Here is a 21,079-nt window from a genome sequence, read left to right as displayed (position 1 = left end):
TGCTGCCCAGACCCTTCCGTGGGCCCTTTCAGCTGCAGGGCACAGAACAGGGCTGAGCTGAGCCCTGTGCTGTGTCTCCCCTGCTGGTTTGGGGTTGTGGGTCAGCTGCTGACCACTGGGTTCTCCAGAGCCTTTTATACTTTTCCAGTGCATGGAGTAACTCGTTCCTGCCTAGGGCCCTGTCCAGTGACCACTGCAGGAGCATCTCTGGTGCATTAAGTTTTCATCCTGTGCAGTGCCTAATCTGCTGGTTTAGCTGTGGCTAACTGTGACCTGGCCACAGCCCTTCCCAAATGTTCTTTTTGAAACCGTAGCACGTGTATTTCACATCATCAGTTGTGCCAAACCATGGTGCACTATAATCAGTCAGCCTCGAATGATTCAGAATGAGGGAGTATGTCTTCTATCATTCAAGGCATTAACTAATATATTGACTAGCAGGAAAAATTGCTTTGTAACAGGATTTGATTTATTCTTCTGTTTAGAGTCTGAGCCATTTCCAATTCCTCTGGTGATCCAAAGCTATGCTCCTTTTTTATATTAGTCTTATCCAGACCAAATTTCTCTGGCTTGCATGTGAGAAAGCCATGGGAGATAATGTCAAAACATGCTTTGAGTCAAGCTGCATGATATTCATTGTTTATTCCTGTACCAGAAAACTGTCATTTCTCCATAGAAGGAATTTTGGTTGGTGTGATGTGATTGTCCTTGATAAATCCATCCTGGCTGTTGCTCACCTCCATGCTATCTTCAAAATTCATTTATACAGATTGTTTGATTACTTGGTCCAATGTCTTGCTGTCTGCATTATAATTTCCTGGTTTCTTCTTCCCATCTCTTTTAAAGCTAGCAATTACTCTCCTTTGCCCAATTTCCTGGAGAACCATAGATAGTTGATATTACTCCAGCCTCATGTGTCTCCACATTGTTTGGGAACATTTAACTCCACTGAGTACCCTCTAACCTCTTCTCCAACCTGACAACTGGAGTTTCTTCTCTTTTCTTGCTGAAGGTTCTTGGCTGAACCACCTGTTTGATACAGAGCCATTTGTCTTTTTAGTGAGGATGGTTTTTAAAAGGCATTAAATCCTGTAGCCATCTCAGCAGCATGCTGAGAATTATTTCTGCTGTTTATGGAACACAGCACTTTCCATTGCCTGATCCTGACTGCAGAAGTCCTTGTAAGATCTTTTTCTTATGATCCTGTACATTTTGTACTGTGGATTTCCAATTTTGCTCCAGCTGCTTGTACTATTCTTTTATATTTATCCTTAAGATTTTAGTCTCTTTGAACTATGTACAATTTTTGTGCTATTTCTCCCTGCAGCTCAGCTTAGCTAAGAGCTTGTCTAAGTTGGGCTCTAGCTTTTCTTCACCAGGGAATAAGCTCATATTTGTATTCTTGAGGTCATCTGCTCTCTAGGCTGACTTTCTTGGCCCTTCTGGAGGGTGTTCCTGTAGCTCTGTGTGCCTCTCTGTTCCTAAAGCCATGAGGGAGTTGGCACAAGGCTCCAGGACCATGTCCACCACAAGCCCAGCTACAGTGGCTGCAAAACAGATTTTCCCAACCCCATATCATAGCTTGTGTGGGGAACCACAGAGCACAGGGGCTGCAAGGCTGTAGGAAGGTTGACCTGGGTTCAGAGTTTGAGTGGCTCCATGACTTGTTCTGCCTGATGTCTAACCCTGGAGTGCTGGGCTTCCCACAGAAGCCACTGCTGCCAGGGCATTCTGGAGCATCTCTCAGAGGTGACGTGGTGGGCAGGCCCACCGCTCCCAGGGAATTGGTGTCACCCTTCCTATGAGCTCTCCTAACACTTCAGGCATCAGAAGCCCAGTAGTGATGGCAAAGGGCACAGAGTGGGTGCAGTGAACTCTCAGCAGCTACGTGCGCGTTGTTCCCTCTCTGAAGAACTTCTGCCCAAGAACAAGGCAGTGTTTCAGGGATGAGAAATGTCATTTAGGAGCTCACTCAACCCAGCTTGTAATAAATCCAAAAGGAGGTGGGATGGCCCAGGGGCAGGTGCTCTCAGAGCTGCTCTAGGCAGGTAACTTTGCGTTTGTGTTCTGCAGACTGAAGATTATCTCAAGCACAAGATCAGAAGCAGGCCTGAGCGGTCAGACCTGGTCAATATGCACATTCTGCAAGGTAAGAGCTTCTCCCACATGCTCCTTGTGTCTCCTGCCCTGGGACTTGTGTTTCTCCTGCCCTTCTTGTGTTCCTTCAGGAATCTCATCACCATTACTTTGCTCCAGCTGCTCATGGGGGGCAGACTCAAATGGGACACATTGTATGAAATTGTGTGCAGAGCTGGTGTTAGGAAGCAGGACACACTGTTATTCCCTGACAGACACAGTCCCAAGGCCACCCAGTCTTTCTCCCATCTCTGACTGTGTAAGATGCTCTAGGGAACAGCTGTGAGAGAGAACTCTGTTACACACCAGTGCCAATGTCTGTGAAGAGCAAATCCAGAGAATTTGTTGTCCAGGGCACTGAAATTCCTATAGCAGGTCATTGTAGCACCTTCCCAAGGTTGGACATCTTTTGTGCTGCTGTAATTCTGAATATTCTGTGTGACAGCCCGTGCAGTCAGTGACCCAAGCAGAGCAGTATGAAAAGCCCTACTATCAGGCTGTGAGCCACAGCAGCTCTCTCCCATCCTGGTGTTCCCTTTCAGGCAGAGAGCTAGCAGGGCTGGATCCCATCACAGACAGCGGAACACCACAGTGTCCCTCGTTATCTCCAGAGATAACAAGATCCTTAGAGACAGAGAGGATGTGCAGCCTCCCTCCCTCCTTGAGTCCTGTCACTTGCCTGGAAGAAGCAGATCACTCTCTGGCAGCTGTGAATGCTGCCTTCTGCTCTCAGCATGGATGCAATCTGTATTTCTTTTTTCCTCTGGCAGGCAAGAGGGCTGAGCCTGGGTCCAGTGCTGGATCAGTGTTGCTGCCTTGCGTTTTCCCTGGGTTTCCATCCCAACAATAAGCTAGCACTATTGCTTGTTGAAGAGATGGAGAGTGCCCTTCCCTTAGGTTAAATAATAGAAGCAATGTGGAGTGGAGCCTGTTAGCAGATGTGGAGGCAGCTGAAGTCCCTGGGCATGACAGGGACAGAGGGAGAGAGACTGCAGAGAGCAGAGTGTGCCTGGCTAGGAACTCAGCAAGATGCCCCACACCCCCTCCCCGGCAGCCTCTGCTCACACCTCTGTCCATCCTGCTCTACAGCTCAGAGCTGTGTCTTGCCATATCCATTTGGTGGATTTGACTTAAAAATCCATTTTGTTCACAACTGGACCTAGAGGTGATTGGAACTGGCCCGGTGACACAGTTTGCATCACCCAAATGCTTCACAGGCCTCCCTTCTGTTACAGTTCACCTCGAGGAGCTCATTTGTGTTCACTGCTCTGTATGATCTGAACAGCCCTAGACCAGCTCTCTTGACCTCCTGTAGAGAATTTCCATGGTGTCAAGCCCTGTAGCTCGTGTTCCCTACAGTATCTCTTCCAGAGAGTGTCCAGGCTTTGAAGAACAATCTACATGCAGCTGCTCTTACTTTAGACCCTCAAGGGTTTAGAAATGGTCTGGTTTAGAATCCTACTCCCTCACTACTCACACCTGGTCCAAGAGAGGAGCCAGAGAGCTTTGTTCAGGAAGTCCTTCTGTTTAAGTTGCTGTTCTTCTGTCACCCTTTAACAAATGGGGTTTTCTTAGCTGGCTTCACTAGGGCTGCAGCTTCCAGATCTACCTGCCTCTGCTCTGCTCCTCCCCAGCCTTTTTTTCCCTGAAGCCTGGAGCACTGTAGTCATGTCACCTCCAAAAGTGCACAGCCCAAGACTCAGCATTTTCAATTCCAGTGTAAGCCATTTACTGCAGCTGTCAAGCACTGCCAATGGTTCTATTCTCCAGCTGTTTCCCATCTGCACTAGCCCAAAAGGGGCCAGTGTGCTCCTGGCAGGCAGGAGCTGGAGAGCTCTTTGGCCCTTGTTGGTGGCAGCTCGCTGATGAAGTTCCCATCCCAGATCACTCCTGGGCCTTGCAGAGGATGGTCCAGCTGTAGGCTGGGTTTGCAAGGCCAGGATGGTAGAGAGAGGCTCTTGTTTGGGAATGGAGAAGCTAAGGCTCAGAGAAGGACCCATGTCCCAAACCACAGCAGCCCCATCCAGTCTGTCAGAGCAGATCCTGCTGTGCTGAGCCGCGCTCAGGTACTGGCCACAGCCCCAGGGGCTGTGCTGAAGGGCACCACATTGTCACTGAATGCTGTGCCCACAGGAGACCCTGGTCCTGATGCTTGTTTGGCCTTTCAGACTCGGCTGCAGAGGGGTCCATTCAGTCCACTCAAATGAAGCTGAAAAGGGCCCGACTGGCAGATGACCTCAACGAGAAGATCGCGCTCAGGCCGGGTCCTTTGGAGCTGGTGGAGAAGAATATTATTCCCGTGGACTCAGCTGTGAAAGAGGCCATAAAAGGTACTGACAATGAATGTGAGTGATGTGTGTGTGCATGGAGTGGGGCAGGGGCTGCCCAGTGACTGCAGGAAGTGACCACCCTGGATGTAAGAGCTGCTTTTATTGCTGAATTTTCATTATTTTCACAGTAACCAGCCCAGTCCAGCGCAGCCTGTGAGCACAGAGCTTCCATCTTAGAGCAGTGGCACAAACATGCACCATTGCTCAGCCACATTCCTCCAGAAAGAACCTCCCTTCTTACACCTCTTCCCTCCCGAGGGCTTTGAGCACAGAAGTGATGCTGTTGGAGAGAGGACCTGAGTGCACAGGGGTTGGTGAAACCAGCCCAGATTCTCCCACTCATGCCCTGCCAAGCTCCCACATCCCAGTAAATGGGGGTGGAGTGGCCCCAGTTCAGGAAGGCTGTGGGTTCTCTTTTATTTTTTTCCACTGGTGCTGGTGGTATGCAGGACCCTGCAGAGCAGGATGCTGCATCCCTGGGGTGTGGAGCGTCCTTGGGGTGCTCAATTGCTGGAGAATATAAACAGGGCACACTCCCACCAACCAGACCCAGCACTTGTCTTATGCCTAAGCTTGGTTTTCCTCCGCCACCTCCTCCCACCAGAGGAGGGAGGAAGAATCATCCACAGTTACTTCCCCCACGCTGCTGCAGGGAAGCTGGTGTGGGAGCCAACACAGACCAGAAAGGTGACTCAAATTTCACCAGGGCTCAGTGCCAGGACAGGGAGATCCAACAGCAGAGAAAGGAGCAGGAAAGCCAGCAGGGTCCTGCAGTGACAGGGCAGCAACCTGTATTTTTGAAGTCTGGGGCTGTGTCCACATGTCCAAACTGGCACTCAGGTCTCCAATGAGGCACTGAGAGCTGCTCTGTTCTGCTGCTCTTGTTCTGTTGCTCACAGTTCCTCAATTAAAGGGATCATTTCCATTGGCATAATCCCATTTGAAGGGTCTGTTCTGGAGCTCAGAGCAGGCTGGGGACAATGGCAGGGTTTTGGGGAAGAAAGAGTCTTGGAGTGACAGGAGAGATGCCAAAAAATGAGAGTTGAAACAGGAAGCACTTTGATTTTCATTTCATCTTAGAAACCATCTTAAGTGGCATGAAATACTCCAGGCTCAGATACTGCTCTGTCCTGCCCCACAACTATTCCTGCTCTTGGTTTGGGGGCTGTGAAATGCAGGCTGTGTATGTACAGCTTCTCCAGCCTGGCCCTGGAGCTGCTCCATTCCCAGCGTGTTGCAGCTCTCCTCTTTGAAGGTGAAATGTTCCAGGACTCTGCCTGAAGAGGAATTTTTAAGGAGAGTTCAAGTAAAATCTCCCCAGCCACTTACTAAAGGAAAGAACAGTGGAAAAAAAAAAAGGTTCAAAAAATCCCCCCCTTTGTAAACATTTGAGGCAGTGTGAGCATGACTTTATCCCCTGGAGCTGAGGTTTGCAGACTGGGCAAATGAGCTTGAGTCTTGAATAGAGTGTCTCTCCAGCTGCCTAGTCAGGAGCTGGTGGTAAACAGAGATTTACGGGACCAAACTGTTAAAAACAAAAAGTCTGGCTTAAAAAGGATTTGTTCAGTTTTAAATTTCTCCATTTCACAATGATGTTCTATCACATTGCTGGGGGAAAACGTGTCCTTGTAAGCCAGTTTCATCCCATTTAGGGTCAAACACGCAGGACATTAGGGCCCAACATGAAGTTGCTTGGTACCATAGGGTGACACGAGAAGAAGGTGGTGCAGCTGCACCAGGAACACCATCCCAGCCCTCAGGTTTCTGCAGAAGAAAGCCTCAAGCTGAAGGATCCTCAAGCTCATTTTTGGAGTCAGAGGCACCTTGTGGTACTCACAATTTGGGGCAAAGGGCTGAACACATAGCGGAGATGAGTACTGGCACTTCTGAACGTTAAGCCTTTTGTTTTTGTAATACCAGAAAGATGACAGGGTTTAAAATCATTTTACTTTAACCTTGGAATCTCAACTGTTTATACAGTGGAAAGTTCAGCTGACGTGTTCCTCTAATCACCTCCGGCAGGGTGAGCAGAAAGTGCCAGACCCCAACCGAAAGCCCAAACGTCCCAGTGACAGGAGGCCGCCAGTGCCCTGCATAGCTGAGCAGTGATACAAGGAACTTTTTTTACCGGGTCCTTGTCATCACTTTGTCCAATGCGCTCAAGAGGACAATACCCAGTGCATTAGAAACAGCCTGGAGCAAACACCATCCTGCCTGAGATTACAGCAGGGACACGGGACCGAGAAACAATATGCTCCGGCCGGGCTGGGTGAGAGCAGGACAGATAAGGGAAGCATTCCCCACTGGCACAGCCCTGTGGTATCAAGCAGCAGGATGCAGCACATTCCTGTCATGCTCCGGGCTGTCGCTGTGTCCTGAAGGTCCCTTGTGCTCCCAGCTTTGGCACCACTTCCCAACACACGCTTCCCTGCCAGCGCAGCAGGAGCCCTGCAGATCCACAAGTCCCCCTTGCTTGGAGTTGTTTTTCCCAAGAGGGGATGTCCACGCTGGCCTGCAGGCATGGGCAGCAGCTCCCGTGCAGCCCAGGTGGCCCATGCAATGCCGCAGCTCCTCGGGGACCTGTTTGGGTGCTGCCTCTGATGGAGAAGATGGAGAGGACACAGACCCTCTTTCCAGGGACAGCAAGCTGAACACAGCTGATCTCATTTCCCCAGCCCATGTCTGGGCAGCAGCTCAGGCAGGGAGCCAGGGCTCTGTCCTCGCCCACCCTGGCACCAGCAGCCACAGGGAGTGGAGATAAGGGTTATCTCTCAGATAGGGGCAGGGGTCAGAGCAGGAGGTGCGTGTCGTTGAGAAGGTGCACATTGCTAGACGAGCAGCAGGGACAGGTGGAAGCTTGTCCCCAGGCCCTTCCTATTTCCCCATTTGTCACCTCACTATCAGCGTGCCAAGCTGCCTGACAAATGCCAGACATGAGCACGAGGAGATTACGAGTGTGGCCACGCTGCTCCTTCCTCTACCCCCACCTGCAGCTCTCCCAAGGCTCACATGAGACCCTTTTTCTCAGCACTTTATTTATCATCAAACCTCGGGTTCAAGAGCCCTTGCCCATCTGACTAGCAGATAACAGTGCAGGAGCTGTGCAGGCGGGGCAGCCTGGGGCTGTTGGGCAGGCAGCAGAAGTGGTTTGAACGGTGTCCTGTGGGTGAAACCTGCGCACAGAGACAGGATGTAAGAGCCTCTGTGCACCTGCAGCCACATCCACTCTTGTTGGCTCTTGTGCTGTGAGCAGATGCATCACATTCCGAGCTGATTTCAACCTCACTCCTTCTGCTGGGGACAGACTCCCATGCATGGTGTGGGTGCTCAGCTGGGGTGCTCAGCTCAGGGAGGGCGATTCGTGCCCCTCTCCCATCCCAGCCCAGCAGAGAGGCAGGATGGCAGAGCCCCTCCTGCACCAGTCCCACCTGTCTGCACCAGCCCTGCTGTGCTAGTGCGACAGGCTCCTCCATCCCTCCTCTCTCCCTGTCCCAAGGAACAAGGGCCATGGTCCCGGCTCCTCCATCCCCTCCTCTCTCCCTGTCCCAAGGAACAAGGGCCATGGTCCCGGCTCCTCCATCCCCTCCTCTCTCCCTGTCCCAAGGAACAAGGGCCATGGTCCTGGCTCCTCAGATCCGCCTTCTCTCCAACGGGACACAGTCCATGGTCCCGGCTCCTCCAAGCCCTCATGTCTCCCTCTCCCAAGGAACACGGGCCATGGTCTCGGCTCCTCAAACGCCTCCTCTCTCTCTCCCTGTCCCAAGCTCCCCTGTGCATGGCTCGGGTCCCCTGCTCTCCCCCATCCACGGGGCACCCCCGGAGGCGGCCGAGCCCCCCGGGCACCCGTGTGCCCGCACCCAGGGCCGGGCAGGGGGCGGCGGGCGCGGCCCAGCTCCCCACAGGCTCACCCGTGCCCCCATCGCTCCCCTCAGGCTCTGAGCGCGGCCCCTCTGCCCCCGCAGGCTCCCAGGGCGGCTTTCCCCGGCAGAGCGACGCCTTCGCCTTCGAGGAGGACAGCAGCAACGACGGGCTGTCCCCGGAGCGGCCCCGCAGCCGCGGCTCCCCGGGCCCCGCCGAGCCGCCCCTCGGCTCCAAGGCCCCGGAGCCGCCCCCCGCCGGCCCTGCCGGGGCTCCTCAGGTAGGGAGAGCCGTCCTGGAGCCGGGGGACATGCGGGGGGACAGAGCCGTGCGGCACGGGGGATGGCACAGGGGAGGGACGCGGGGACCCGGGCCGGGGAGGTGATTCCTGCCCTGTGCTCGGCGCTGATGAGGCCGCAGCTTGAGGGCTTGAGGGCCCCTCAATTTAGGAAGGACATGGAGGGGCTGGAGCGTGTCCAGGGAGGCAACAAGGCTGGTGAGGGGTCTGGAACACAAGTCCTGTGAGGAGCAGTGAGGGAGCTGGGGGTGTTTAGCCTGGAGAAGAGGAGGCTCAGGGGAGAGCTCATCACTCCCCACAGCTCCCTGACAGGAGGGTGCAGCCAGGTGTGGTCGGGCTCTTCTCCCAGGGAACAGCGACAGGACAGGAGGACACAGCCTTAAGCTGTGCCAGGGGAGGTTCAGGTTGGACATTAGGAAGAAATTCTTCACTAAAAGAGTGGTTGGGCATTGGAACGGGCGGCCCAGGGAGGCGGTGGAGTCACCATCCCTGGAGGTGTTCAAGAAGAGCCTGGATGTGGCACTGAGTGCCATGGTTTAGTTGACAGGGTGGCGTTGGGTGACAGATTGAGCTCGATGATGTCAAAGGTCTTTTCCAGCTGTGTTAATTCTGTCACTCTGTGTCATCCTGTCACTCTGTGTCATTCTGTCGTTCTGTGACCGCGGGGGGACGGCGCTGCGCGGGGCCGGCGCGCCCACTGCCGGCCGGCACGGGCACTGCACCCCGGGGAGCGCCGGGCCGGGGGGGGAGAGAGGGACTGGGGGGAAATTGGGGGAAAATTGGGGGGAAATTGGGGGAATGTGGAGGCTGGGGGAACAGGGGGACTGGGCAGAAATTGGAGGAATGTGAAGGTTGGGAGAACAGGGGGACTGGGGAGAAATTGAGGGAATGTGGAGGCTGGGAGAACAGGGGGACTGCGGAGAAATTGAGGGAATGTGGAGGCTGGGGAAACTGCAGGAGAATTGGGGGAATGTAGAGGCTTGGGGAACTGGGGGAAATCGGGGGAATGTAGAGGCTGGGGGAACAGGGGGATTGGGGGTAATGGGGGAGCTGGGATGGACTGAGGAAGACTGGAGGGGCTGGGATGGACGAGGAGGAAAGGGAGGAACTGGGGCAGACTGGGGTGCGGGAGGGCCAGAAGGATTGTGGCCATCCACGGGTCAGCTGGGAAGACTGGGCTGGTCTGGAGGATACTGAGGGGCCAGCTGTGAGCAAGGATACGGGGCTCAGGTGAAATTGGGAGGGCTGGAAAACCAAGGAGGAGTGTGGAGACAGAGGACTGGGATAGTCAGAGGGTGTGGCTGGGATAGACATGACGGGACTGGGATGCGCTGAGGCATCTGTGGGGATTTGGAACAACATGAGGTGAGGAAACGGGGCACCAAGAGCCCCAGTCCAGGCTGGACAGCCCTGGGTCCGGCCCCACAGCCCCTCTCACCTCTCCCTTGCAGGATCGTCCCCCCAGCGCCGATGGCCACGCTGCAGACACTGCCCCGGGGCAGGGCAGCCAGTGCGACAGCCCCAAGCAGCCGGCGGGGCAGGAGAGCCCCACGCTCCCGGTGCCCTCTGCCGTGAAGGTAATGCCGGTGCCTCCCAGGAGAGCAACCAGCCCAGGGCATCCAAGCCTGGAGTGCCCATGTGCTGTGCCCCACATTTGTGGGAGCTCCGGGTTCTGGCCTTAAAGGCTTTGAATAATTCAGACAGACAACCTTTTGTCAAAAACTGATTTAATGAGTCGTGTAATGGTAGAAGATTCAGCAATACGCCTTGCTAGAGGCCATTGCTTGAGTCCTGCACTGAAAACATCCCCTGGGGCTGGGAGCAGGAGGAGGTACCAGGCCACGCTGGAGCACCTTCCAGGCAGGGAGGGTCATTCTCCATCTCATGTGCTCTGCAGCCCAGCTGAGATGGGACACAGTGCCAAGGGAATCCCCCACATCCAGGCTCAGCAGGTCTTGGAGCTGGAGTGTCACAGTGCCAGCAGGAGCTGCCTTTGTTCTGTCCCAGGCTCTGGGGTCCCATGGGCATGACACGAGCTCTTCTCACACCTAATTCCTTCCCTTCCTTCCAACAGTCCAAATCATCCAGTGACAGCAAGAACCGTCACAAAAAGCCCAAGGACACCAAGCCCAAAGTGAAGAAGCTCAAGTACCACCAGTACATCCCTCCAGACCAGAAAGCAGAGAAGTCCCCTCCACCCATGGATTCTGCATATGCCAGACTGCTCCAGCAGCAGCAGCTCTTCCTGCAGCTCCAGATCCTCAGCCAGCAGCAGCAGCAGCAGCAGCAGCAGCAGCACTTCAGCTATCCTGGGATGCACCAAGGACAGCTAAAGTGAGTTGCACTGTGCCAGCAGCAGAACTCAGTCCTGTTTCTCTCCAGGCTTTCCCCTCTGTGTCCATTTGTGCCAGAGCAAGGGGATAGAGGCACACCACTGAAACAGAAAAGCTTGGGAACAGCACAGACTCCTTTCAAACCATTCTGGCTTTGCATACTGGTCAGGGCACCTGTGCCCTGCTGGTGGGACACCAGCCATCCCCTACAGCCCAGCCTGGTTTTCCTTGGCCATCCTGAAGTCTCACATAGGAGACAGCAGACCCAGGGGAGCAGAGGGATGGGATGCTGGGTACAAAGACCCTGGGGAACAGACGAGTTACCCAAAATCTCCTTTGTTATTTCAGGCAATCAAATGAGCAAATGGTGAAAAGCTCAAATCCTTCATCAACTTCTGGCAACAACACCCCTCTTTCTCCAGTGAAAACCACCTTTTCAGGCCAGACTTGTGTCTCATCTATCAAGCCAGGCCCTCTGCCCTCCAACCTGGATGATCTCAAAGTGAGTGCAAACTTTGTCCCTGCAGGAGCAGGATGTCCCAGCCTGAGTGTGTGCTGTGCTGCCTCTGAGTGTGTCAGGGGAGTGCCACCGGCTGGGAGGGGCCGTGTTACAGATCAGCACACCTGAACCCCCGTGCTCCGAGCCACCCAGGAGTGCAGCACAGCACCCTGGGGCAGGGCTTGGTCACTGGGGGGGTTCTGAACACGAGGGCTGGCTGCTCTGCAGGTGGTGAGGGGTGCACTGCTCTAGCCTGGGCATCAGCAAACCCAAGGTGGAGCCTGGGGAGGCTGCAGGTCAGGCGGAAGGATGATCTGAGCTGCTGCTCCTGCAGCTCCTGGCTCCATCCCTGTGTGGTTTTGGCATTGTGGGTGCTCAGACAGACCAGCCAGGGGCCAGTAGGGCAGCATGCCTCCTCTCAGTGACTCAGCTCCACAGCCAGGCCAGCTCAGCTCCCTGCAAGAGCAGGTACCTCCTGCTACATGCGCTGTTTTGAGCCCCTCTCATGTAGGCAAGATAGGGGAGAATCCCTTGTATCAGCTACCCTTTTATTCTTTGCTAAGGGACCCTCAGTCATGGGGAAGGCCAAATCCTTCAAGGAGCAGAGACCTGTGGGCAGCCCCAAGGTAGAAACAGATGAGTTTGCCCTAGCTCAGGTGACTGAATCATGTGCCTGAGCGTAGAGCATGTGGCTCCAAGGTGTCACAGTCTCTGAGCCATCAGCTGGCTCCTGGTCTGTGCTAAAGCCCTCTGCTCATGGAGAAATCCACTGCTAGGAAGGGAATCCTGAGTTGCTTCCCTTACCCAAGGACGACTGCTGGTTCCTAGAGAGGAGTCACAGTTCTTGGAGGGAGGAGGAAGGTTTTGCTGTTAGGAAAGGTTGGGATTCTGCAGGATGGGCAGAGGTCAGGCCTGTGCATGGTGGCTGTGGTGACTGCAGGTGAGACAAGGAGGTGAGAGCTGTAAAGGTGGGACCTGTGATCTGAGACTCCTTGTTAGAAGCACTGAGTTTCCAAAAGGGCTGATCTGCCACTGAGACTTGATGGTTTTCCTCTTTGAGCCAGGTCTTATAAAGAACCCATCACACCTGAGATAGCTCAGCTACCCCGAATGGCATAAAATCAGCAGAATGGCTTCTGAGGTAGAGTTGGAAGCAGAAAAAGTTTTAATAAAAGGCAAAATAACAAAACTATTACAGAGAAAACCCCAACCAGGGGCAAGAGGTTCTTGCTCCTGCTAAAATACCCCACAAAAGCAATTATTTAATTTGTTCTCTTCTTTTTCTAGTAAATTGTTTAGGCAGGACCTCTTGGCCTCTGTCCAGTTGGGTAGCTCTAAGTCTGAGGTGAAGTCCTCAAGGTCCTATGAGGTATCTTTTTACCAAACTGAGGAGAGAAACTTACGGGCTTTTTTCTTTTTTAAGGAGACAAAGGATAATTTGGTCACTCTGTCAACAGGGGCACATTCCTACAGCGACTGACCTCGAGTGATTTTCCTTCCAGGTGTCGGAGCTGAGGCAGCAGCTCCGAATTCGAGGCCTGCCCGTGTCGGGCACCAAAACGGCGCTGATGGAGCGGCTGCGGCCCTTCCAGGAGTGCAGCAGCAGCACGGTGCCCAGCTTCAGTGAGATCACCACCGTCACCTTCCCCGTCACCCCAACAAGCACCCTGTCCAGCTACCAGTCACAGTCCTCCACCAGCATGTTATCAAACGGCTTCTACCACTTTGGCAGCACCAGCTCCACCCCACCCATCTCGCCCGCCTCCTCTGACCTCTCCGTGAGCGGCTCTCTGCCCGACACCTTCAACGACGGGCCCATGTCTTCTCCTCAGTTTGGCCTCCAGCCATCACCGGTTCACGGCAGCGCTGAGGAAAGCCTCATGAGCAGCATGAACGGGGGGAGCATCCAGCTGGAACTGGAAGGAATCGACACAGAGAAAGACAAGATGCTGGTGGAGAAGCAGAAGGTCATCAATGAACTGACGTGGAAGCTGCAGCAGGAGCAGAGGCAGGTGGAAGAGCTGCGGATGCAGCTCCAGAAGCGAAAGAGAAGCAACGGCCTTGAGGAGAAGCAGCAGCCCGCTCAGCATTTCTTTGGCGTCCCCATCAAGCAGGAAAACACCGTGTCCAGCTGTCCATTTGCATCCAAACAAATGGCCCTGAAAGGCCAGGCCGGCAGCTCGGATAAGCTGAGTAACTGTGGGGTACCGCAGGTGCCCCACATTGTGAACAGCCACTGCTTGGAGCCCGCAGGGCAGAGCACCATCACCTCCTCCACATTCCTGAGCCCGCAGTGCTCCCCACAGCACTCTCCCCTGGGGGCTGCAAAGAGCCCCCAGCACATCAGCCTGCCACCGTCCCCCAACAGCCACTACCTGCTGCCGGTGTCCCCCGAGGGCCGCAGCGGGTCCCCCCCGGGCAGCAGCTGCCTCCGCACCGCGCCGGTGAGTGCCAGCCCGACCCACCGGTCACACCACACGGGGGAGGCCTTGCCTCCGGGCCCGGGCTGCCTGCAGGGGCAGAAAGTGTTCCAGATGGGCAGTGGGATGGAAGCTGATAGCACTGCAGGGTCCTTTGCAGGGTTTCTTCTGGGGAGCCCTGCCACCGCAGCCAGTTGCCCTGGAGGGGTGACAGCACAGCTCTCGTGCCCCATGGAGCCCTGGCACAGCTCCTGCTGCCCTGAGGAAGCCCTGGCACAGCTCCCCTCCTCCCCAGGGGACCACAACACAGCACTTTCTACCCCTAGGTGAGCACTGGCAAAGTTGCCTGTGTCCTGGGAGAGTCCTGGCAGAGCATCCTCTGCCCTACGGAGCCCTGGCACAGTTCCCTCTGCCCTGGGGAGCTCTGGCACAGCTCTCTCTGCCCCTGGAGGAGTCCTGGCAAGCTCCCACTTCCCTGGGGGAGCACTGGCACAGCTTCTTCTACCCTAAAAGAGCCCAAACCCAGCTGCCTCTCCCCTCAGGGGGAGTCCTGGCACAGCTTGCTCTGCCTTTGGGGGAGTCCTGGCACAGCCGTGCCCCATGGAGCCCTGGCACAGCTCTAGACACAGCAGGGAGGCACCAGTGTGGATCCCTCAGCTCCTGGGAGAGCCCTGGCACAGTTCCTACACCCCTGGGAGACCCCACTGCAGGGCTGCAGGGCTTCCCAGCATCTTGCCAAGCCATTGTGGCTCCCAGCAGTGTGTGAGGGATTTTCACCACTGAGCTGGAGGAGAGCAGTTGCCCTGGGGGAAGCCTTTTGTCAGGCATCTGGAGCAGGGCTGGCAGTTGTGGTCTGCAATCAGATAGAGTTTGTGCCTCCCCATCAGGCCACCAGCCCAGCACAGAGCTGTCCTCAGCAGCCACCACTGCTCACTCAGCCCCTGGACGGGTACAAACGCTTGGGGAGGGGACACACTGCACAAAGCAGCACAAGGTTCTGATCACAACCCCAGTGCCCTCCTAGGGCTCCCCAGGCAGCAGCAGCACCTTGCAGTGGCCTGTGCCATGCACACGGGTGCCAGGTGTGCTCACAGGGGCGTAGCAGGGCAGGCTGGGTGTGTGGGACAGCCCGTGCCAGAGCAGGGCTCTCCCAGCCCACACACAGTGGCCCCAAGCAGGAATTGGGGTGCAGCCCTGCGCAGTGGCACCAAGTGGGGCTCAGGAGGACAGCAAGGTAGGTGCCATGGGCAGCTGGCAAACAGCACAGCCAGTGAGGTGGGAAAGGGCAGCAGTTCAGGGTGGGGAGGGGCAGGGACAGAGCTGCCAGTGGAATGTGCACGGAGGGCAGTGGGGCTGCTGCAGGGGTGAGGAGGGTGATGGCAACACTGGTTTGGGTGAGTGGGGAGCAGAGCAGGGGATGCAGGGGTGGCCCTGGCACCGGGGCTGTGCAGGTGAGCTGGGCACTGCAGCAGAGCTCTGGGGGCAGTGGGACACAGTGCTGTGAGCTGACATCCAAGAGAGGCAGCAGGGCTGCTCTGGGCAGCTGGACAGTGCTCAGTGAGGCTCAGGAGGGAGCAGTGACATCTCCAGCTGTTCCCTCACTGCCCAAGGGCAGGGGGATGGTCCCATTGTGTCCCGCAGCTCATCCCAACTCCACCACCCCCCATCCTGGACATCCCTCTGCTGCCTGCAAGGGATTCCTGGAGGGGAGGGTCCTTCTTCAGCAAGAACTCTTCCTTTGTGCCCAGCACTGCAGTGCTGTTTCCCGTGAACCAGGGGCAGTGTTCCAGCTCCCCTCCAGAAAGGTGGCCAGGATGTGCATGGCCAGGCAGAGTGACCCCACTGCTGCCCTGGATCCGACCCGCCTGGAGGGACAATCCCCTGGTGCTGGTTTTTGTGGGACAAGGCCATGGCCAGGCAGCAGGAAGGGACACACAAGGGCTAGAGGTGATGAGGACAGCAGCTGACAGGCACTGTGCTTCAAATGCCATCCATCCTGCAAGGGGAACCTGGCAAAAAGTTGGCAAAGACATGCAGGCAGAGATTTCCCTCTTCTGAGTGACCTTCCCTGGCCTGAGCTCTGTGAGATGCCCCCAGTCAGGTGGTGGTGGGGAGGGGCTGGGGTGGCTGGGGAGGTGCCTCATCACTGGCCACCAGCAGCATCTCTGCCTTCCCTTTGTCCTGCATGTCCCCAGGACACCAGGCCGTCCTGTGCCACCGTGTCTGTGCAGTGACAAGGGGCCAGCCAGGCCCTGGCTCTCAGAGCTCGGTCAGGGAGCTGGTTTACCTGCCTCTGTCCTGCTCAAAGCCAGGCATTTTGGGTTGGTTTGACCCACAAAATTGTCATTTTGCCTGGCACCACACCAGCCTCAGCAGGAGGAGAGAGCCGGGCCTCCCGCCGTGCACTGACTCCATCTCCCTGTATCTCCCCATGCAGATGGCTGCGCAGTCAGGCCAAAAGTTTTCTATTTCATCCCCAAGTTTTTGTAAGTCAAGCCCAGCCCTGTCAGAGGTAAAGCAGCCTCCACCCTATGAGGATGCAGTGAAGCAGGTAACTGCATGGTTTTTGTTTTCTCCAGGGCTAGGGCTGCCCGTGCTGTCTGTCTTTTTGCAGTCAGTGGGACTCGGGTCAGCAGTCCCAGCCCGTTTGGCTCTCTGGGCAGCACAGGCCTGTTTCCACGAGGAATGGGCTTTTCTGAAGGATTAGCTGCTGGCTAGCTGCCACAAAGGAGTCGGACACCCTGCTGGGCTGGGTGGTGTCCCCTGTGCACCCCGGGGTCCTGACACCCCCCAGGTCCCCTGGGGTGCCAGTGTACTCTCTCTGGGTGCTCAGTGCGGTGTCAGAGACAGACCCTTGAGCATTCCCAGGTCACCAGCTCATCCTGCTCATCCCTCTGCCCCCTGAGCTGTACCCTGGAGCGCTGTTCCTGCAGGGAGGACAGGCCATCACCCAGGAACGCCTTCCTTCCCATCAGTCTGGGAGCAGCCTCAGTGCTGGGGCTGCTGGTGCCTTTGGGAAAGTGGAGTGATGCTGTGGGCAGGGTGAAAATGGGTTTATGCCAGCGTGCAGGAGATCTTCCAGGTTCTGCTCAGGGAGAGGAAGGAGACTGGGCAGGGCAGGGAGCAGGGAGGGCAGGCAGGCACGTGCCAGTGTGAGGTGCTGGGGCCAAAATGTTGTGTCCTGAGGGCCCGGGGACACGGCAGGCTGTGGTGGCCACAGAGCAGAGAGTTGGCAGCAGGGAAGGGTGCTTTGCTCTCTGGATCCACTATCATTGTCCCTGCAGTGCCCTGAATGCTGCTGCCAGCCCCGTGTTGGTGAGGCCTCTCTTCTGTGTGGGAGGAAGCCATTTGTGGGGTCTAGAGCCATCTACCTGGCTTGTGGCTGGAGGGACTGTCCTCCTAATGGCCTCTACTCTCCTCTTTGTCGTTTGCTGCAGCAGATGACACGAAGTCAGCAGATGGATGAGCTCCTGGATGTGCTGATTGAGAGTGGAGGTATGCTCTGCTTCCCCCTTCCCCTCTTTCCCTCTTCCCCTGCAGCCAGCATCGGTCTGTGGGGCTCAGTGCACCCCAGCAGAGCTGCCTGGGTCAAGTACAGCTTTCCCCTGCCCTCTGTGTGCCAGCAGCCACTGAGATTGAACCCAAAAAGACATTGGCCCTGCTGGAGCCTGCTCCCATGTGTCACAACTCCATGGGGTGATCTGGGCTCGGCTGTCACCTGTGCAGAGAGAAGGGAGCCCTGTGCACAGCACTGCCAGCCCCCTGCCCACACAGAGCCCCCAGTGTCCCCTCCATTCCCTGGGCTGCCAGTGCCATGTCCCACACAGAGCAGTTCTGCTGCCCTCCCCTGTGCAAAGTGCTGCCTGTGCCCTTCCCCAGCCCCTTGGGGACAGCTGCCAGTGCTGGTGCCCTGGGGACTGGGTCCAAACCCGGGGATCACGGTCAGAGAGCAGGAATGTGTGAGGCTTCCCCCAGGGAGGGTGGGCAAGCAGTGCCAGTGGGATCGACTGGGGAGCAGGTCTCCAAAGGGATGCCCGGGAGGTCAGCTGGAGGGCTGTGGTGGTGGGCACTGCCAGGGCACCTCAAATCCCTCTCCTTTGTTGATAGAAATTCCAGCCAATGCCAAGGAAGACCGGTCCTGCCTGCAGAAAGTCCCTCAGATAATGGTGTCTGCGGGGAGCTCGGGTGGCCCTGTCCCCAAGGGCTCTGCCCCGTTCGAGGCGGTGCCCTCGGCCCCGCTGCCCTTCGAGCACTGCCCGGGCAGCAGCGACGCCCACCTGGAGGTGCTGCTCAACGCCCACAGCCCCCTGGGCAGGGCCAGCGAGATGGCCCTGCTGAAGCTGGGGGCAGAGGAGCCCCACTTCGAAGGGATGATGGAAGGGTTCTCTGGCAAAGCCACGGATGAACTGCTCAACTCCCAGGAGATTTTACAGACTCCCCTGTCGCCCATGGACACCCAGCTGTCCCCTTCCCCCGCCGAAGGCTCCGCTTTACAAATGAGTTTCACCGAGTCTCCGTGGGAAACAATGGAGTGGCTGGACCTCACCCCGCCCAGCTCGGCCAGCGGCTTCAGCTCGCTCACCCCCGCGGGCCCCAGCATCTTCAACATCGACTTCCTGGATGTTGCTGACCTCAACCTGAACACCAGCATGGACCTGCACCTGCAGCAGTGGTGAAGGGACCTGCTGGGGCAGGGGGCTGTGAGCCTGCAGCAGGCGGCGCAGCGCTCCTGCCGTGCCACGGAACACGCACGGCTGACGTGCCTCACCCAGGGGAAACTGGAGTCATTTTCCCAGCATATAGACTTGTTTGAATTTCCAGTCACTGAAAATTGCCAGCACAACTCTGGTACTTTGGTTTTCCTCCATTGACACAACCCCACAGAGGACACCAGTGCCTGAAACAACACTTCCTTTAATTGACAGGAACTTCCATTTTCTTTCCTTAATCTTTCCCCCCCAGTTTTAGCAGTCACTCTTGTGAGAACTGGAGCAGCTCATGACCAGACTGTGTGGTGAGGTGACCTCACCTGGGTGGCAACAGGAAATCATGGAGAGGGAAGCCCACTGTTGCCCTCTCTCCTCTCCTCTCCTCTCCTCTCCTCTCCTCTCCTCTCCTCTCCTCTCCTCTCCTCTCCTCTCCTCTCCTCTCCTCTCCTCTCCTCTCCTCTCCTCTCCTCTCCTCTCCTCTCCTCTCCTCTCCTCTCCTCTCCTCTCCTCTCCTCTCCTCTCCTCTCCTCTCCTCTCCTCCCCTCTCCAGTCCTTCAGGCAGACCTGTTGGGCTCATCTTGGCCGTGCCCATGCCAGGGTGAAGAGCAGGGGCTGTGCCCAGCCAGGTGCCAAGCACCCTTCTGTGGGCAGCCGGGCTCTTGCTCCCCTCCTGCCCAAAGCTGCACTGCCCCATCCCCGCAGAGCTCTGCTCCAGGTGGATGAGAGATGGAGATCACCGAGTTCACGGTGGCACCTTGGCATGTCCTGAGGGGCTGAAAGCCCAGGAGCTGTCCTGGCTGCATTCTGAACTGGATCAGGCTGCAGCCTGTGACCTTGGAGCAGAGAGCTCTGGACATTGGAGGCAGGTGTTCAGGATGCAGGCGCAGGAATGAGGGGATGTGGCATCCCGGTGGAGCAGCCGTGTCCCCGGTGCACACAAAGAGATGAGTGATGTGTTTTGGCCAAGGTAGGAGCAAGTGGTGTGAAAGGACCAGCCAGGCTTTGGAGGGGCTGTTCTCTGCACAGCCAGGTCAGGGTGATCTCCAGCCCTTGCATGATCCGGGAGCAGGGGGAGCCGGGCAGGGACACAGTGACATCTCGTGGGGCAGAGCCCTGGTGGGGCCGAGGCTTTGTGTGAGTGCCTGCTCCTGCCATCCTCCCCTCCATCCTTCTGCCCGTCCCTCCTCCATCCCCAGCAGTCTTCCCCTCCTCCCTGAGTTTATCCCGCGTCACTGCCCCCTCAGCCCAGAGCAAGGCTACCGGAGAACAGCTGTGAATCACCGAGCCGGGAGGAGCCCGTTCTCCCGCAGCCGGCAGAGAAGGAAGCTCTCCCGCAGTGATGCTCCCGTTTGCAGTCACCAGCATTTCTCCTAGGAGACTCTGTGCAATATTCTTCCTCAGGCTCTAGCAAGAAGGAGCCTTTGCTTCACTTCTTGGCTTCCACCAAAGAACTTGCTGCAGACTTTGTGACGGACACGTCCGTTCGTCGCAACTCTGGTTTTGCCAAAGTAAATATTGTTGCTGACAAAGATTGTTAAACTATTTACAGACTGAGTGTATTTAATATTTGTGTTACTGGAAGGACAGCACACGGAGATGAAGCTGCTGGGAGGAGGTGCAGCCTGGCTCCCGTGGCGCTTCCCCAGGGATGCTGGAGCTGTGGGAGGCAGCTCTGCAGCCCCGGCAGTGTCCCCAGCCCCTGGCCTTGTTGCATGCTGTATAAAGCACGTGGCAGTAGCTTTCAAGTCACTATTTAAAGCACCATTTTTCTATTGTACAAATGTCACAGGGCACTGCTAGGATAGACAATCACAGGTTGCATTTTTTAAAAAGAATTTCTTTTTCTAAGTGAGAGATTTTTTCGAAGCCAGTCCATGGAGAATATTCAGAGCACTTGAAGCAGAGTAGTGTTAGCTGCTCCACTGTGGCCTTGTACAGAGTTTTCCAGGTAACTTTCTCCTCTCAGCAATTGTATTTCCTTATTTAAAGGGATGCTGTCAGCTTCAAACCTGTAAGCAAGCACATTTCCTTACCCATGTTACCAGCAACACCTTCATTATTAAAACCCTTGTCTTGCCACTCTGTCTGCTCATGGTTTGCTGTTTGGCTTCACCACTGGGACAGCCACAGCTTATCCCAGCTGCCACCCTCTGGGACCAGCTCCATGCCCTGGGACCTCTTCAAGGCCAGATGAATTTCCTTCATGGCAGCAGTTTCTCCAGGAAGATTTCTGAACACACCAGCCAGAGTCTCCTGTCTTTTTCTTCTCTTGGCTCTGGCTTTGCTCTGTTGTCCTGCAGCCCCCACTCCTTGTGTCCCCCTTAAAGGCAGAGCTGACCCCCTGCCCAAGCCCCTTGGTGTTTTTGTCAGCACTGGGCCGGTGGCTGCAGGGTGCTGGGTACAGAACTCTGCCACAGCCAAACTTCCCACTGCCCACAGGCACAGCAGGCTGGGACCCTGGGGAGCCTTGGATCCTCCTCCACAGCGGCCCTGAGT

General features: G+C 56.2%; 1 protein-coding gene across 13 annotated transcripts in view; it reads left to right on the top strand.

The window, feature by feature from the left end:
• MYOCD (myocardin) overlaps positions 1–20,737 on the top strand; it is a 36,308-nt gene extending 15,571 nt beyond the window's left edge. For 8 of the 13 annotated variants that reach the window (XM_038157371.1, XM_038157365.1, XM_038157368.1 and 5 more), the window contains 9 exons: positions 2,074–2,149; positions 4,305–4,466; positions 8,399–8,604; positions 10,074–10,199; positions 10,697–10,956; positions 11,304–11,457; positions 12,957–13,898; positions 17,312–17,369; positions 17,982–20,736. In XM_038157371.1, the coding sequence (XP_038013299.1) occupies positions 2,134–2,149; positions 4,305–4,466; positions 8,399–8,604; positions 10,074–10,199; positions 10,697–10,956; positions 11,304–11,457; positions 12,957–13,898; positions 17,312–17,369; positions 17,982–18,550 (2,493 nt within the window). In that variant the 5' untranslated portion in view covers positions 2,074–2,133 and the 3' untranslated portion in view covers positions 18,551–20,736. Of the gene's footprint in view, positions 1–2,073; positions 2,150–4,304; positions 4,467–8,398; positions 8,605–10,073; positions 10,200–10,696; positions 10,957–11,303; positions 11,458–12,956; positions 13,899–16,311; positions 17,164–17,311; positions 17,370–17,981 lie in introns of those variants that run through there. The other 5 variants (XM_038157367.1, XM_038157366.1, XM_038157376.1 and 2 more) reach the window with 4 other exon arrangements.
• The last annotated feature ends 342 nt before the right edge of the window (positions 20,738–21,079 follow it).

Source organism: Motacilla alba, chromosome 18, assembly GCF_015832195.1.
Source record: "Motacilla alba alba isolate MOTALB_02 chromosome 18, Motacilla_alba_V1.0_pri, whole genome shotgun sequence".
Taxonomy (NCBI): Eukaryota; Metazoa; Chordata; class Aves; order Passeriformes; family Motacillidae; genus Motacilla; species Motacilla alba.
Note: the sequence above shows the minus strand (reverse complement) of the source record. Positions and strands in the feature narration are given on the sequence as shown.